Source organism: Salvia splendens, chromosome 7 (assembly GCF_004379255.2).
Source record: "Salvia splendens isolate huo1 chromosome 7, SspV2, whole genome shotgun sequence".
Taxonomy (NCBI): domain Eukaryota; kingdom Viridiplantae; phylum Streptophyta; class Magnoliopsida; order Lamiales; family Lamiaceae; genus Salvia; species Salvia splendens.
In genome coordinates, this window is record NC_056038.1 from 10,081,618 (window position 1) to 10,099,234 (window position 17,617).

Consider the following 17,617-nt stretch of genomic DNA (forward strand, 5'->3'; position numbering starts at 1 on the left):
AACTTATAAATTAGTTCAATTAACTATGATCGGAAGATATAAATCAATGTTTCTCCTTATTTTAAATTGAGTACGTTATAAATTGGTAAAAGTAAAAAACAAACGTAGAAGATTTACGCTAGGGTCATCCATGTTAGGACCGGATCAACTTTGGCCTGTAAAAAAAATTCTAGATATACTACTGCAATTAACTTAAATTCAATCAACGCAAAGTGATGTATGTTGTAGCACGTAAGGTTAATCGTGAAGTTTGCACTGCTAAACTTTTAAATTTTGTGCATGGAGTGCTTTGTGTGCATATCCCACAGGTGGGGGGCTCACGCAGACAACACCCTTAGGCCTGGAACCACGGGATGCTCCAAGCGGGAGTATCACCGGCTTCATTGCTCGTTGTGGAACTGCAAGAATGCATCTAGCAACCTGTCCACAAGTACCAAAATCATTTTTAACTGTCTACATTCATGAATTAAACTTAACCATAAAAGCGTATATGATAAAATGATTAAACACATATTTTAAGATGCTTAGCTTGAAAATCACTGTCTATAATAAGTCTCCAAAATGATAAACACCACCCAACTTGCAGGCAGTGTCTATATGATTTCCAATCTCATCCTAAGCATCTTAAAATATGTGCTTACTGTCAAAAGCGCATACTGACTAAATGATGTCTACTTAAGATGACGTACGACCATATAGACTTGTTATGCGCTTTATACATGAGTGTCTATATGATACTGTCTCTATGGAAGTGTGTGGTTTTCAATATAATTTCAATAATGTCTTAGTGAACTAATGTAAAGTGAAATGGAAATATGAGTATATATTTGGAACTTCCAGCAAAGGACCAATCTCTATGTGATAAACCAAATTAGTTCAGGCCAGCAAACAATAGCAAGTCCAACCTAGTAGTCATCTTAATTCTGGCCTGCAAGCAAGATCTTGACAATGCAACAGAAAAAAGGTTGTACCTCCACTTTAGCAGGTAGAGAGATACCAACTGGTTTGGAATGTGATTCTGACCTGTTACAGAAATTTAGTCCAGAAGTGGTAATATATTGAATGTGCTAATTAACACCGTTCTCTTATTCTAGTGACTAATACCTGTTCTGGGGCAACTTGTGCAAGGCAGTTCTGGTCTTTTTAATTGCCTAAACAAAAAATGGATTTACTTAAAAGTTCATATGCTCTGATGGTAGAGAATTGAAATGGAAAAACAGCTATTATACAAGAACACGTACCTTACTTATTCTGTCTCTGTTGAAAGTATTCTCATTTACCAAAAATCTGACCAGACCCTAGACAACAATACAAAAATTCACCATCAAATTTTCATACAGGAAAACAACCAGACAAAATAAAAATTTCACAAATTAATTACTTCTTCATCTGGATCTGTCCACTTTAGCTCAAGTTTATCATAGTCAGTCAAAACTGATGGTTCTCTAAAGTGCTTTCGCGTATCCTGATATGGCCAATCAAATGGTATTTGGTATCTGTACAATATATTCCAAAATATTTCAGCAGTATAATAAAAACAAGCTATAATCACAAAACACATTAAAGAAAAAAAGTAAAAAATTCCCTGCACTTTATGCACTTCAATAGCTTTAGAATAATATTCTATAGTCAGCAATTTTCAAATGACACATAATTTGTCTTAGATAATATTGAGTGCACCAATTTACCTTTATTAATAAAAAGAAGAAACATACAATTATCAAACAAAGAAAAACTCCTTCCATAAACCATAGGGAAATGGTATTGATAATTTCTAAAAATTGCATCCATGAGTATGTGACAAGAACACAGAACAAACTGAAAGTAACCTCAATTGATTAGTAAACCGAATTTGAAGTCATAATATAGATCATTAGCATATTTGCAATCTTAAGATGAACTAACATAATTAAAAGAGCTCTCAGCGAGATAATGAATCTAAAAAAGGAATTGAACTGCAGTTTATTAAAGCCAAAGAATATAGTAAAAACAATTACTATTGGAACATATTCTATAATGGATATTTATACAAAATTAATGTAAGAGAAAATTTATGATAATATGCTTGAAAGAATTATATGAAAAACAAAAAAAAACGGATATGAAATAAATGACTATTATAGCTATAAAATCTTTATATATTGCCATCAATTTATCTTCTGAACCTAAGATAGTTATATGGCCCTTATTGCGTCACAATCACAATAAACTTGACAAACTGCTCAGGATAAATCTCTTCGACACAAAATGATAACAGTTCCTACATCCTTAGAAGAACAGCTTATCTCAAACTTAACTCCCATATAGAAGTGAGATGTGGGATTGGTGAGAAGCGCAGTAATGATTTTTTTCACTTGAATTCATGGAATTAAGAAACCATGATACATATACGGACAAAACAAGCACCTTTCTTTATTTATGTTCTCAAGAATGTGCTCTAGTGAGCCATACTGGCGGATTAATTTCAAAGCAGTTAGCCCTCCAATCCCTGAAGAAGAAGAAGCTTAGGCACTGATGTAAATGGAAGTATAAACATCACGCTAGAGTACACATACAGACAACTACATGTAGCTGTAAATTCATCAGAACCACAAATAAGCCCCTATTACACACACCCTTTACAATGAATGAATGAACCTAACTTTTTAGTACATAATTATAGGATGTGTGTGAATATTCTATCCAAATCTAGCCACTAGGCCAAAAATATAGAAATCTACAAACTCTAGGGACAACCTTTTGTCAAACGAACAAGAAAGATCCTCCACCAATTTACAGAGATTTTGATAAAGTAAATGAGTGACAATACAAATAAAATGCAGTGTTGTTTTATTTGACGAAGTACTGAAAAAAGGCAAGAAAAACCAGGAGATCACTCCGGTCAGGCTGTGGAACTATGCCTGAGAGAGAATTGTTCTTCATGCCTAAGACATTCTATTAAGCAATTGTTGTATGATACCCAACCACGATTAATTTCTATTACATGAGCTTGATTAACGTCAGGCAGCAGTACTATGCCCAAGAAACAATTGTTATTCATGCCTAAGCAACCGTTGTATAATACCCACCCACAATTAACATCTATTACATGCGCTAGATTTCCATCCTCAATATTAGCATAATGAGCTTATTGGAAATAACTAGAAAATATCAATTGCTCAAAAAAGGAAACTGCTAACCCTTCTCTACAATTTTTTCCTTTATATAAAGCTCCCTCGACAACTAAAACAGCTGGCAAAGCAAAAATACCTTTAATGCTCTCACAATAATCACAACCAGAGAGTATGCAAAGATCAATAAACTGATCCATAGTAAGGTTCAATTCTTCCAAAACCTGTCAATTGAAAAAAAAAACTGGAAGGAGAAAGGAAAAGAATAATTACATCAAAAATTTAGCACAACCAGGACTGGTCAGCATTAGTACCTTTGACACTTTAAATTCTACCACAGGGATCCTTTTGGAGGTAGGACACATCAAATGGCGGAGAAGTCGGGGAGCCCCAAAAGCCAGGGAATCCATATCCTCAGAGGCAACAGCATAAACCTTATGTGCAAAAAGAGTTAAGAGTTATAAGTTGAAGATATATATACAATCATGAAAAACAATATACATACTTTGCCTTCTTTGCAAAGTGCAGCACACTGTGCTTCTGCTTCGCAAGGAGCCTGGGTGATCAAAGAAACTGTTATCATGGAAGTGAAATTTTCTCTTCTAGAAGAAAAGATTGCTAAAGAAGCATATTTCAGTAGAGTTACGAAATCATTCTTAGGATCAGCTCAACCACAGACACAGCCATAAGCCTAAGAAGCTTTTTGCAGTCCTCTACATGAAATAAGAAGCATATCTCATGTAGAGCTACGACCTCTATGAAAATAAAGAGTTATGAAATCATTCTTAGGATCACCTCAACCACAGGCACGCCCATAAGCCTAAGAAGCTTTTTGCAGTCCTCATAATGCTGATTAGTGGCCTGTATTAACCAAAAATGGAATATCTAAATCAGTTCAAATAGGTTCATAACTTTGCATAATTAAATAGCATGATAGGCAAAGGAACTATAACAGCAGGAAACTGACAGAATTAAAATATTTGAAATCTCATCAGACAGCATCGAGATTTGAGAATAGAGTACTGAGTAGCCACTTGCTGACTAACTAGATCCACTTATCATTAGCCACTAAGCTATCTAGCTACTCAGCTAATGATTAAGTGGGACTTTCATACTTTGGAGCCTTGTGATATCTTGTGGAAAATCGGATACTTCTGAATGACTTCTCTTAATCTAGAAACACAGCAACTCTTATTGATGATGCCTCTAAAGGAATATAGCGGTATATGTCCCTTTGCACTTCATGGGACCAGAATGCAGTTTACTGTGATGCCTGGCTTCCATAAAACTAATTTAAACTTTTTGTTATTATACTAGTGCAAACTTCTGTAAATACTTTCTTCAATCAAGGGAATATATCTCAGTTGCATCAAGGGTCCGGTTGAATTTAATGAGATGTCTTGCTTCAGTAAAAGTCATTTATACTACCATTAAAGTGGCAACCCTCTGGAATACTTCCTTCAGCAAAGGGCATACGGTTTGGTTGAGTTTATTAACAAAGCTTTAGGGTAAGGACAGATTAGCAACCCGTTCCTTAACATTTTTCTACTTCTAAACTACCTATTCAAATGGGATATAATGGGGTGTCATAGTTTCTTATGGAAGAGCAAGAATTATTAGAGAACATTTATGCAAAAGAAGATGCTACTGTCATAAACTCACTTTTACTGTTCTTTTGCTATATTTTTCGACATCCTCCTTGTTTCCTTCCTGCAATGACACAAAGTATTCTGCAGTTATAAACTATGAAATGCAAAAGGTGACACTGTGATAGGGGTTGTCAAAGGTGACACAAGTGATAAAGTGGGGTAATAAGAAGAAGTTTTAGGTATCAAGGACTACCTTCAGCGCATCATTTAGGTCATTGGTAGCATCAGCCCTTTTTAATACTCTGTATTTGGAATATTAACATCTTAGTTTGCAATAATCTAACAATTGATGGAATTTCAAACTGTGAATCAGGGAAAGGTACCAAAAACCTCTTTGCAAGCTCTTCTTTCTTCAAATCAGGAGGTGTACCATCAAAAACATAGCTAACATCACGAAGATCAATATTTTACGAAGAAACTCAAAAAACTTTGCAACGTGACATGAACAAAGTGAGAAAACATACACAGGTTTGATTCCAGCTTCCAAAAGTCGGATTGTCCTTGTCAACATCCCCTGTAAATGACTAAGGAAACATCAATTACTGATTTACCAGCAGTACCAGTGTCTATATTCACTTCGAATAATTGTGATATTCGGAGTAAAATCTAATTAAAGAGAAAAAAATGACCTCGAAGTAAATATTTAACCAGCCTCCTTGAGCATTCAAAATTCAGAATCATGAAGGGGCAGTTTTTCATAAATCAGCACAACTGCTCTCCAATTCAACAATTTCATTTTCCTTTTGTATTGTGTATTTGAAATACATTAAAGATTCTGGTGATTAAAACTTGCTTTTCTCTAGTCTAGACAGTCGGAATAACCTCGTGACTTCGCCAGCTTCATTAGTAAGTGTTTGAGTACCGCGTCTTCCAACAGCAATCTGCAAATACAAATCACCTATAAATCACCAAATCCATTATTGCCCAGATTTTCTCTGCAACTTATTATAACTGCGCGCTCAGCATTTATACTTGTTTTAAGCGTCTAATTAGTAATTTAAATTGTTCTTCAAACACATAGTACAACAAAATACCAAAAAATATAGAGCAAGGGACCAAGTGATGCGAAAATTATCCTTTAAACATGAATAATATAGTAGTACATGCTTACAAGGAATTGGTATATGCTCATGCTAGCATCAATTGCAATTTCCCGGCCAAAGTAGCTTTCGAAATTCTGCTCTTTCATGGCGTTGGGGCGACTTCTCCGCCAACAGCTTCGTCAACCCCTGTGATATCCGCAAAGAAGTAAGTTTTGAGTTTGATCATTCAAAAGAAACTTGAAAACAAGCGATATAGATACCTTTATCCCATTTGAATTGCAGAAAACCGAAAAGAGTGATATGGAGTTGTATACTTGGATAACGGAAGTACTATAACTCTCTCTGTAGTTTTGAAATCCCTATTCAGGGAATTGGAGTTATATATACTCTTTTTCCAAATCCATTGAATTATTATTATTATTATTATTATTATTATTATTATTATTATTATTATTATTATTATTATTATTATTATTATTATTATTATTATTATTATTATTATTATTATTATTATTTTATCCTTCAAAATTGGGCGTCGATGTACAATTTCACGACCAGCAGCTGAGCAGCCAATTTCAGGGATTTTGATTTTTGAGGATTAAATGATATTACTATCGATACATGTAACAATGTATGTCACCAATGAAAGCCCCATCAAAATTTAATGACTTTGTCGACTTTTGTAAAAAATAATAATAATAATAATAATCACACCATGAATACAAAATGTTTGATCAATGTTTCAAATTAGTACAAAAAATTTTAAGTTAGCATATATCATACAAAAAGTTTGATTAATGTTTCAAATTAGTACATTCCGTCAAATAACACTAACACACGTTAACTTCTTTTATTTTTCATGCTTCACTCCAAAAATGAGTGTTTCTTTACAGCATGAAAGCTTCTGTTTAAATTAGTGTTTCATGCTTAATTCGGTTGTTTTGTCTTATAAATGACATTGATTATTTGTGTGCAGCAATTTTTTGCATTATAGAAGGGCAAGAGACTATTCAAGATTTTGTTATGCAGCGGCAGGAGATCCAAGACAACGTTCAATGCCAGCGCAATAAATTTTTTCTTCTTATGGAAGAGGTGAGATCACTACTTGCTACATTTCTCCCGTTTTTAATGCTTGTTTGAAGATGATTAATTATTTGTTTCCTTCCCTGAAGTTGAGGAATCCGAGAGTGCAGCAACGGATTTAAAGCATGAAATTTGAGCCCGATGATGATAGTTAGCTGCCGGAAATACAATCATCGATTCCTTTTCTTTCTCATGTGGTAACTCTCCTGGATATTCAGCTAATCATTATTCTTTAGTTTACCTGTTTGTTGAGGGATTTTCCTTTTCCCGTTGAATTGTTATATTCGTTATCTTTTGATGTTGTCGTATATTATAAATGTGTTATACAACAGTAGCTAACTCGACTATCCATCTCTTTGATTAGAAAACAAGGACGATGAATAATCTGCATTCGACAATATGGATGATTCGCTTGGCGGTGGGGTGGAGTGAAGCATGAAAAATAAGAAAAAGTTAACGGGTGTTAGTGTTATTTGACGGAATGTATTAATTTGAAACAGTAATCAAACTTTTTGTACTAATTTGAAACATTGATGAAACATTTTGTATGTATGGTGTAATTATCCTAAAAAAATGGATCGATTTATTAGAATCTCAAGCTGCATATATACAATTTGAACCAAAATATTCATATATTTATGGTTATGTTTAATTTATTTAAAACGCATTAGAGTTAAAAATCATTTCAACGTCATGACCTACATTTTTAGAATATAAAAGAAACTAATTTGTAAATTTAGGATCCGAATTATCAAATATAATTAAATCCTAGATTAAAATTATAAATAATCATATACTTAGAATAAGAAAAGGGATTTATAAATTAATAAGACTGAAGTTATGTTCCTTAATCATGATTTATGCCAATAAGACCGGCTCACAGCGTATTCATTCAGTTAAATAAAATAATTCTCAGCCCATAACATCTATAATCAATGCCCTAAAACAAATATTCGTGTTTCTTCCAAGTCAAAACAAAATACTACTACTATCATGATTCGTTTTCTGACTACAGCCCCAACTCAAGTCCACTAAAAAAATTGACAAGGGCTATTTCACATTTCCATACATCGATAAGCTTAAATAATTTATCGCAGATCAAATGTGTCGTATCATCAGAGGTTGGTTAAATACAGCTTAAATAGATAATCAAACCAAAATTATTACCAATCTCAATTACAACCTAAATAGATAATCGGAACCAAATAGTAAGAAATTGGTTAGAAAAATAGCTGATCAGTTATTCAATTAACTTAAATAACTTATTTATACTTATAAGTACTACTATTTTAAATTTAAAACTAAATGTTAAAATTGAACTCATATATAGTCCATGGGCTTTTTGGAAAGCCCACTAGACACCACAAGAATGGATGAAGGAGTGAAAAGAAATGATAAAAAGAAGTTTATTTTGCAAAATAAAGTTGATTAACCTGCTAAATAAAGTTAGAAACTGAAAATATATAAGATTTTTCAAAAGACCACACACCCTTCATAATCATACTGCTTGTGTTTCTCTAATGAAAAATGAGATTCATGGCTAGACTAAGGTCCCTGCCAGCCTAACTCCTCTTTCATGCAAAAAAAGTTTCTTCTCGACCCACTCTCCAATTTCTTCAACGGAATCATCTTTTTGGGGTAAATAAGACGAACAATATAGGGAATCGTTCTCTTCTCCCATCCAGTTGTCAAGCTAAAACTGAAAGGAAAACGACTTGAATTGATTAATATGGAGTAAGTGAATTACAATTCTATTAATTCATGAGTCCAACGATCATACCCCAAATAATTTTTCAATTACCTAACTCTTCATCTACTTAATGATTACTCATTCATCATTGTGGAGAATGATAATTGAGTAAGAAGAGAAATAGAAATGTCACATGATACAATACATAAAGCTTTGCAGGAAGATTTCCTAGCTTTCTTCTACAAAGCAATTGTCCTGGGATAGTTCCTGCATCAGATTGGATTACACGTGGACTTCGATAGTGGTGGATTCAACCTTCGATCAATCGAAGAAACAACAACAGAACAAGTACTAAGATTTAATTCTGTTGTGTTTAACATGCTCAATTTACAATTTGATAATGATTCTAGATATGTGATTCGTGTATGTTTCCATTGCGCTCATTAGATGATTACATGAATACCTAACAAAAACTTCATTCGTGAGCTTGGATACTGATGGGGTACGAACTAACAACTAAACCCTAATTGCGAGCCCAATAGCAGTGACCGGCCCATCAGCCCAAAACCCAGAAGAGTAAGAGTATCAGTTCGGCACAACCAAAGAGTTCGGTCATAGCCATAGCTCGGTAAAAGTCGACCCAATCGAGCTCAACTCTCAGATCGCAAAAGCTGATATCAGTTCGGCACAACCAAAGAGTCCCGGTCACAGCCCATAGCTCGGTAAAAGCCGACCAATCGAGCTCAACTCTCAGATCGGCAAAAGCTGATCGGCAAAGTTCAGCAGTTCGGTCTCAGTATTCGACCGAACAAGGAGATAGTGGACCCATGCAGGATCTCCACGACCTCCATTACACCCACGATCTATTTAGTGGTATTAAGCAGTTATCAACCCCACTACCAGGGCTGCAAACCACGATCTTAGTTCGAATGTATAAATAGAACTTAGATCAGATAGACCAGGGTTAAGCTCTCTAGATCCTGAATCTTATAGCGAATCAGTATTGTAATCTGTAAGCGAGACCAAGCAATACAAATTTGCCCTCTCTTCTTCCCGTGGACGTAGATTTACCTCAGTAAATCGAACCACGTAATTTCCCGTGTTGTGATCATTTATTACTTGCATTTATTCCCATCAAAAATTCGCCACATCATCACTGGCGCCGTCTGTGTGAAACAGAGAACCAAAACTGTGATAAAAGCGAGTTTTTGATCCTCTTCCACCAAAAAATGCATACCAGATCACATAATACCCATACTTCCGTCCGTGATGAACGTGAGGAAGCTAGTCCAGCCCGTAGGCCCGGAAAACAGCCTCGGAGAAATCTGCCTCCAGTTCTCACGGTGAAAGAACAAACCACTCCAAAAGTCATCGCACCGAGCCTCCCCAGCAGCTCGCTTTGAATGAGGCTGTCAAGTCGTTCTTGGCTGAGAAGCAGGATGAGTTCTTAACATTCCTGCAAAAGAGCCAGAAGCCGGAGAAGAAAACGGAGGATTCTCCCTCCCCCTCCAGACATGAAAGTCACTACCGCAGTAGAGTAGTGTCGTATTCCAGGAGAAAGAATCCTCACCACCGACATGTTCCTTCTCCTCCTCGGTACCGAAATCACAGGAGAACTCCATCTCCACCATACCGAAGAGATGTCGGATTCGCCATGTATGGAGCGCTGAAGACTCCATTTTCGGATGATATCACCAGAACTCCGTTGCCACAGAATTACCGAACTCCGTCAGTGACTTATGACGGGTTAGTGGATCCTCATGATTTCCTGGGACGCTATCAGTATAATATGGCGAACCAGGGTCTCAATGAGGTTCACATGTGTAAGCTGTTCCCGAGCTGCTTATCGGGAACGCAAGAAGAAGGGGTTTGACAGCCTCCCTCAAGGGAGCATTAGATCTTACAGAGATCTAATGGATGCTTTTCACAGGAGATTCTTCCAGAAAGCGGAAGCCCGAATCACTTCGGCTCAGCTGCTTTCTATACGTCAAGGTCGCGATGAAAAAATTAGCGACTTCATGACGAGATTCCACAAGGAATGCCTACAAGTAGATGATCTCAATGATCTACTTGTCATTTCGGCATTCCAAAATGGAATTCTGCCCGGAGCTCTCTACAGAAAGCTCGTTGAGTGCAGTCCGCAAACAGCTCAAGAGATGTGGGACATTGCGGACCAGTTTTCTCGTGCCGATGAGGCAGACCGTCGAAAACGGTCTTTAGACAGCTCATCCAGAGGAGACAAAAAGAAGCCCGATCATAGCGATCAGGGGCTTCCTCGCCGAACTCCTTTTGAAAGAATTCAAAGGGCACCGGTACAAGGCAGATTGGGACCACGTCTCGATCTTGAGAAACCGCCCGCTCAGTTCGTACCATTGAACAAGTCGAGAGCGGAAATTTTCGAACTGCATTCTGATATGTTCGAAAAACCAAAGCGGATGACGAAATCAGCCACGCGCCGAAGTCAGGATACGTACTGCTCCTACCATCAAGACCACGGTCACGATACCGAGGAGTGCCGAAATTTGGCAGCAGGTATTGATGTTCTTGTGAAAGCAGGGACGTTAAAAAAATACCAAAGCAAGCTGCCGAAGAAGAATAAGAAACAGAGAGGTGCGAACTGCGCTCCTCAGGATCCTAAAAGGCAACAGGATCCCGAAGACGATGACGAGCCGCAATATGACGGAGTAATCCAGACTATTGACGCTCTCCCAGCCGGGAAGACTAAGTCGTCTCTAAAAGCAGAACGCAGAGGCGTCAATCGAGAGGAGCCTATGCATAAAAGGCTGAAGAAGGAGGAAGTAATCACGTTTTCAGATGCAGATCCCGTCCCGGCCATTTCTCCTCATCAAGACGCGATTGTCATTCAAGCCGGAGTGGCAAACAAACTGATCCACAGAGTGTTTGTGGATACAGGAGCGTCGGTTAGCATTCTTTTTAAAGAATGTTTTGATAAACTGGAAGTGGATCCAGCTCGGCTCAGTCCGGCCCCACTTCCTCTGAAAAGTTTCGCCCAGGAAGACACCCGCCCTGAAGGTACTATCAGCCTTCCGATTACGGTGGGAAGAGCGCCTACTAGCTCCAGTACGATGATCGAGTTTTTTGTGGTAAAAGCTCGGTCCCCGTATAACATCATCCTGGGAAGAGACTGGCTCAACACAGTTCGGGCCATTTGCTCTACTTATCACCTCACAATCAAGATCCCCACTAAAGGAGGGATTGCAGTCATCCGAGGTGATCAAAAGAGAGCAAAAGAATGTTTGCAGATTGCGCTTAAAAGTGCCGAGCAATCAGATCGGCACCATCAAGCATAGCAATCACAGCAGCCGGAGTCAGAGGCAGGCGAAATGACCGAAGTCACACCGGAGCCGAACTCGATGACAGTTCAGTTATACGAAGATGATCCATCCAGAACGGTCAAGATCGGTTTCGCGGGGAACACCTCTGCTCCGGGAAAAGACCATCCAGCTCCTCAAAGAGTACAAAGATGTCTTTGCGTGGTCTCCGTTGGACATGACCGGAGTGTCTTCCGAGGTAATTACACATCGGTTAAATATTGATCCTTCAGTCCGGCCTATAAAACAGAAGCAAAGACTCTTTGCGGCAGAAAGAAAATCAAGTCATCCATGACGAAGTCCGCCAATTACTGAAAGCGGATGTATTATTCGAAGTAAAATATCCTTCTTGGGTGGCCAATCCTGTGATGATCAAGAAAAAAGAAGGAGGATGGCGGATGTGCATAGATTTTACCGATCTAAATAAGCACTGTCCTAAAGATTGCTACCCCCTTCCGAACATAGATAAAAAAGTAGAAGCTTTGATAGGCTTCGAAATTTTCTGTTTTCTTGATTTGTATAAAGGATACCACCAAGTTTTAATGGATGAGAATGATGCTTCAAAAACGGCTTTCATTACTGACTTCGGCATTTTTGCTTATAAAAAGATGCCATTCGGTTTAAAGAATGCCGGAGCCACATATCAAAGGATGGTAGACAAGCTATTTCGGCACCTGATCGGAAAAGAGGTTGAAGTCTATGTTGACGACATAGTTGTTAAAAGTAGAAGCACTTCGGATTACGAAGACAATCTCAAATCAACTCTCGACGTGCTCAAAAAAGCCAACCTCAAACTCAATCCCCAAAAATGTACCTTTTTGGTAGATTCGGGAAAGTTTCTGGGTTGTTGGGTTTCAAAGGACGGACTCAAGGCAAATCCCCTAAAGGTTCAAGTTGTTCAGAACATGGCAATGCCGAAGTCCATACATGATGTGCAAAGGCTAACTGGATGTCTAGCCGCACTGAATAGATTCCTTTCCCAAGCAGCCGAAAAGCAACTGCCGTTCTTCAATGTTTTGAAGAAGGCACCAAAGTTTGAGTGGGGAGCCGAACAGAAAAAGGCTTTTGACGAACTCAAAAGTTATTTAGCCGAACTCCCTATTCTCTCTGCTCCAACAGATGCCGAAGTCTTATTCTTATATTTAGCGGCATCAGATCAAACCATTAGCGCGGTACTTGTACGAGAAGAAGGTAGCGTCCTATCTACTTTACAAGCCGAGCATTAAGAGGTCCCGAAACAAGGTATCAACCTCTGGAAAAAAATTGCTCTGGCATTAGTAAATGCAGCAAGGAGACTGCGGCCATATTTCTATGCTCACAAGGTATGCGTCTTAACCGATCTTCCACTTCGGCAAGTTTGACTAAGCCTGAAGCATCAGGCAGAATTGCCAAGTGGGCCATAGAGTTGGGAGAACATTCAATAGAATATCTACCTCGGAAAGCCATCAAGGGACAAGCCTTGGCAGATTTTCTGGTAGAGGCAAAGTTCGATCAAGCAATCCCTATTATAGCCGAACAGAAAAAGCCCTACCAATGATGAACCAACACAGCCCCAGGAAACCCGAAGTAGAGCCGCCGGACTGTTGGATTGGATTCGTAGATGGAGCTTCGAATAAGACGGGAAGTGGAGCTGGTATTCTACTTATCGCTCCCGACGGACACGAGGTAACTTATTCACTTCGGTTCTTATTCCCAACCACTAATAACGAAGCCGAATACGAAGCCCTTCTTGCCGGACTTCGGTTAGCGCAAAGTCTCTTTATCAAATCTCTCAAAATCCATTGTGATTCACAAGTCATAGTGAATCACATGTTGGGTACAAGTGAAGCCCGAGATGAAAGGATGAAAAAAATACTTGGACAAAGCGCAAAGCATTAGCCGAAGTTTCTCTTTATTTCGGATAATCCGCATTCCCAGAGCGGAAAATGGCCGAGCAGATACTTTAAGCAAGTTGGCCTCATATCGAGCTCAAAAGTGGAGGAATTACCGCACAGAAGCATTGATGATGCTGAGGTACTACTTCAGTAACCAGCTCGCCGAACTGGATGACGCCAATATCAAAGTATCTAGATCAAGGACAACTGTCCGAGGATAAGAGAGAAGCTCGGAAAATCACATGCCGAGCACTTCGGTATGAACTTCATGAAGGAGTCCTATATAGAAAGTCCTACCTTCAACCGTTATTGCGATGTGTAGGACCAGAAGAGACGGACTACATCCTTAGAGAAGTTCATGAAGGATCGTGCGGCAGCCACATCGGAGCTAGAGCTTTAGCTAAAAAAGTTCTGAGATGGGGATATTATTGGCCACCTATGGTACAAGAAGCAGTACAGCTCGTTAAGAAATGTACGAAGTGCCAAATCCATGCAAATATCCCAAGGAGGCCGCAGACCGATCTATGTGCTATGCAAAGCCCTTGGCCTTTTATGCAATGGGGCATAGACATAGTAGGACCACTACCACAAGCTCCTCGGCAAATGAAATTCTTGATCGTTGCCGTGGACTACTTCACAAAGTGGGTGGAGGCTGAACCATTAGCTACGATAACGAGCTCGAAGGCATTGGATTTTGTTTGGAAGAACATAGTTTGCCGATTGGCATACCCCAATCCCATTCGGATAATGAGGACTCAGTCCCCGACAAGACATTCAAGATGGTGCCAAGGTTTGATATTCAACAGCGGTTCACTTAGGTCTCTCACCACAAGCAAACGGACAAACGGACGTAACAAACCGTATTTTGGTGAAAGGATTTTAAAAGCTCGGTAGAACAAGCCAAAAGGACAATGGGTTTAGAAAATCTTACTCAAGTCCTATGGTCGTACAGAACTACACCCAAACCTCCAACGGTGATGAAACCCGTACAAGTCTGTGTACGCACTGAACCGCGTAATTCCAGTTGAGGTCGGCAACCCAGCCAACCGAGAACGCGCCGGCCCCCACGAACACTCAATTTCTCAACAGAATGATGATGAGGACTGAAGAGCCGAACTAGATCTTGCCGAAGAAAAGAAGAGAAATGGGCTGCATAAAGCAGCCAAGTACAAGGAGCAAGTAACCCGGGTAGTTAACCAAAGGGTGAAAAAAAGCTGCAGTTTTCAAGTGGGAGATCTTCGTTATTGAGAAACACATGAAGTAAGCCGAAGAGAAAGCTGGGGCAACTTGAACCCACTGGGAAGGTCCGTATCGGGTGTCAGACGTCCTGGGAAAAGGGTCTTATAAATGTTTAAGCCGAATTGTGGTCTTGTATCCTCTTTAGAAGCTTTGACTTCAATCGTTGGCTTATTGCAGTTCGTTTCAGACGAAGTGCTTGTTTAAGCTGAATTGTGGTCTTGTATCTTCTGTAGAAGCTTTTGACTCACAACCGTTTAGCTTGTATATGTTCTAAGAAGGGGATCAGCCTTCGAAGAACAAGATACCTCAGTAACATTTGTAAGAGACGACACGCACAGAGACAGACAAAACGCATACAGACAAAACGCACAGAGACAAATAAAGACAAGTAAACCAAATAAAGCACATTGACTGAACAAGACTCAAGACTGACTGACCGGACTGTCTCTTACAAATGGAACTTTTTGAGGTTGGAAATGTGCCATGTCGGGGTACCTGTTTCTCCTGACATGTGAGCCAATTTGTAAGACCCTTTGCCGAGGACTTCTGCACCCGATACGGACCTTCCCATGTGGGTTCGAGCTTTGCCCAGCTTTTTTGCTCGGCTTACTTCGTTGTTTCTCAGACGAGATCTCCACTTGAAATTGTAGCTTCTTCACCCTTTGGTTGTAATACCGGGCTACTTGCTCCTTGTACTTGGCTGCTTTTATGCATGCCAATTCTCTTCTTTCTTCGGCAAGATCTAGCTCGGCTCTCAGTCCGTCGTCATTCATTTCTGAGGAGAAATTTAGAGTTCGGGGACTGGGTACGCCGATCTCCACCGGAATCACGGCTTCAGTGCCGTACACAAGACTGTACGGAGTTTCACCGTTGGAGGTTGTGGGTGTAGTTCGGTAGGACCATAGGACTTGAGGGAGATTTTCTACCCATTGTCCTTTGGCTTGTTCTAACCGAGCTTTTAACCCTTTCACCAGGATACGATTTGTTACCCCGTTTGTCCGTTTGCTTGTGGATGAGAGACCGAAGTGAACCGCTGTTGAATATTCAGCTCTTGGCACCAATTCTTGAACGTCTTGTCGGTGAACTGAGTCCCGTTATCCGAGATGAGGATGTGGGGTATGCCAAATCGGCACACTATGTTCTTCCAGACGAAATCCAATGCCTTCGAGCTCGTTATCGTAGCTAATGGTTCAGCTTCCACCCACTTCGTAAAGTATCCACGGCAACGATTAGGAATTTCATTTGCCGAGGAGCTTGAGGAAGTGGTCCACTATGTCTATGCCCATTGCATGAAAGGCCAAGGGCTTTGCATAGTGAATAGATCGGTCTGCGGCATCCTTGGATATTTGCATGGATTTGGCACTTCGGGCATGTCTTGACGAGCTGCACTGCTTCTTGTACCAAGGTTGGCCAATAATATCCCCATCTTAGAACTTTTTTAGCTAAAGCTCTAGCTCCGATGTGGCCCGCACGATCCTTCATGAACTTCTCTGAGGATGTAGTCCGTCTCTTCTGGTCTACGCACCGCAATAACGGCTGGAGGTAAGACTTTCTAAAGAGGACTCCTTCATGAAGTTCGTACCGAAGTGCTCGGCACGTGATCTTCCGAGCTTCTCTCTATCCTCGGGCAATTGTCCTGATCCAGATACTGCAAGATCGGCGTCATCCAGTTCGGCGAGCTGGACACTGAATGTACCTCGCTTCATCAATGCTTCGATGCATTAATTCTTCCGCCTTTGAGCTCGGATCTGAGGCCAACTTACTTAAGGTATCTGCTCGGCTATTTCCGCTCTGGGAACGCGGATTATCCGAAAATAGGAGAAACTTCGGCTGATGCTTTTGCGCTTTGTCCAATACTTCTTCATTCTCTCGTCACGGGCTTCACTTGTACCAACATGTGATTTACTATGACTTGTGAATCACAATGGACTTTGAGAGATTTAACGAGCAGACTTTGCGCTAACTGGAGTCCGGCAAGGAGGGCTTCGTACTCGGCTTCATTATTAGTAGTGGGGAATAGGAACCGAAGTGAGTAGGTTACCTCGTGTCCGTCGGGAGCGACGAGTAAAATACCAGCTCCACTTCCATCTTGTTTGAAGCTCCATCTACGAATCCGCTCCAGCAGTCTGGCGGCTCTACTTCGGATTCCAAGGGCTGTACTAGTTCGGCATTGGCAGAATTTTTCTGTTCGGCAATGACAGGGATTGCTTGATCGAACTTGGCCTCTGCAAGAAATTCTGCCAAGGCTTGTCCCTTGATGGCTTTTCGAGGTAGGTACTCGATTCGAGTGTTCTCCCAGCTCTATGGCCCATTTGGCGATTCTGCCTGATGCTTCTGGCTTGGTCAAAACTTGCCGAAGAGGCAGATCGGTTAAGACACATACCTTGTGAGCATAGAAGTATGGCCGCAGTCTCCTTGCTGCATTTACTAACGCCAGAGCAATTTTCTCCAGAGGTTGATACCTTGTTTCTGGACCTCTTAATGCTCGGCTTGTAAAGTAGATGGGAAACTGCTTTAGGCCTTCTTCTCGTACAAGCACCGCGCTAATGGTTTGATCGGATGCCGCTAAGTATAAGAAAATTACTTCGGCTTCGGTT

The 17,617-nt window shown here is 39.9% G+C and overlaps 1 protein-coding gene across 4 annotated transcripts; it reads right to left on the reverse strand.

Moving 5' to 3' along the window:
- Positions 1 to 56: 56 nt before the first annotated feature.
- Positions 57 to 5,957, reverse strand: LOC121741801 (flap endonuclease 1-like). Of its 4 annotated transcripts, none has more exons than XM_042134718.1 (16): positions 5,871 to 5,957; positions 5,389 to 5,640; positions 5,224 to 5,273; positions 5,090 to 5,143; positions 4,953 to 5,001; positions 4,773 to 4,820; positions 3,906 to 3,971; positions 3,616 to 3,666; positions 3,425 to 3,544; positions 3,250 to 3,334; positions 2,407 to 2,488; positions 1,382 to 1,496; positions 1,242 to 1,298; positions 1,105 to 1,151; positions 972 to 1,023; positions 57 to 420 (listed from the first exon to the last, which is right to left on the reverse strand). In XM_042134718.1, exons 3-16 carry the CDS (start codon positions 5,268 to 5,270, stop codon positions 259 to 261), a joined length of 1,035 nt encoding a protein of 344 aa, XP_041990652.1. In that variant the 5' UTR covers positions 5,271 to 5,273; positions 5,389 to 5,640; positions 5,871 to 5,957; the 3' UTR covers positions 57 to 258. The 4 variants fall into 4 exon arrangements, with proteins under 4 accessions (XP_041990652.1, XP_041990654.1, XP_041990650.1 ...); XM_042134720.1 differs by having other exon boundaries at positions 5,582 to 5,640; positions 5,871 to 5,952; XM_042134716.1 differs by having other exon boundaries at positions 5,224 to 5,283; positions 5,582 to 5,640; positions 5,871 to 5,951.
- Between the last annotated feature and the right edge of the window lie 11,660 nt (positions 5,958 to 17,617).

Coding starts and splice junctions, on each gene's coding strand:
- LOC121741801 (XM_042134716.1), bottom strand. CDS start 5,948: ATGAAAGAGCAGAATTTCGAAAGCTACTTTGGCCGGGAAATTGCAATT. Junction 5,002..5,089: donor AAAGAAGAGCTTGCAAAGAG/GTTTTTGGTACC, acceptor TTCCAAATACAG/AGTATTAAAAAGGGCTGATG. Junction 4,821..4,952: donor ACCTAAATGATGCGCTGAAG/GTAGTCCTTGAT, acceptor GTGTCATTGCAG/GAAGGAAACAAGGAGGATGT.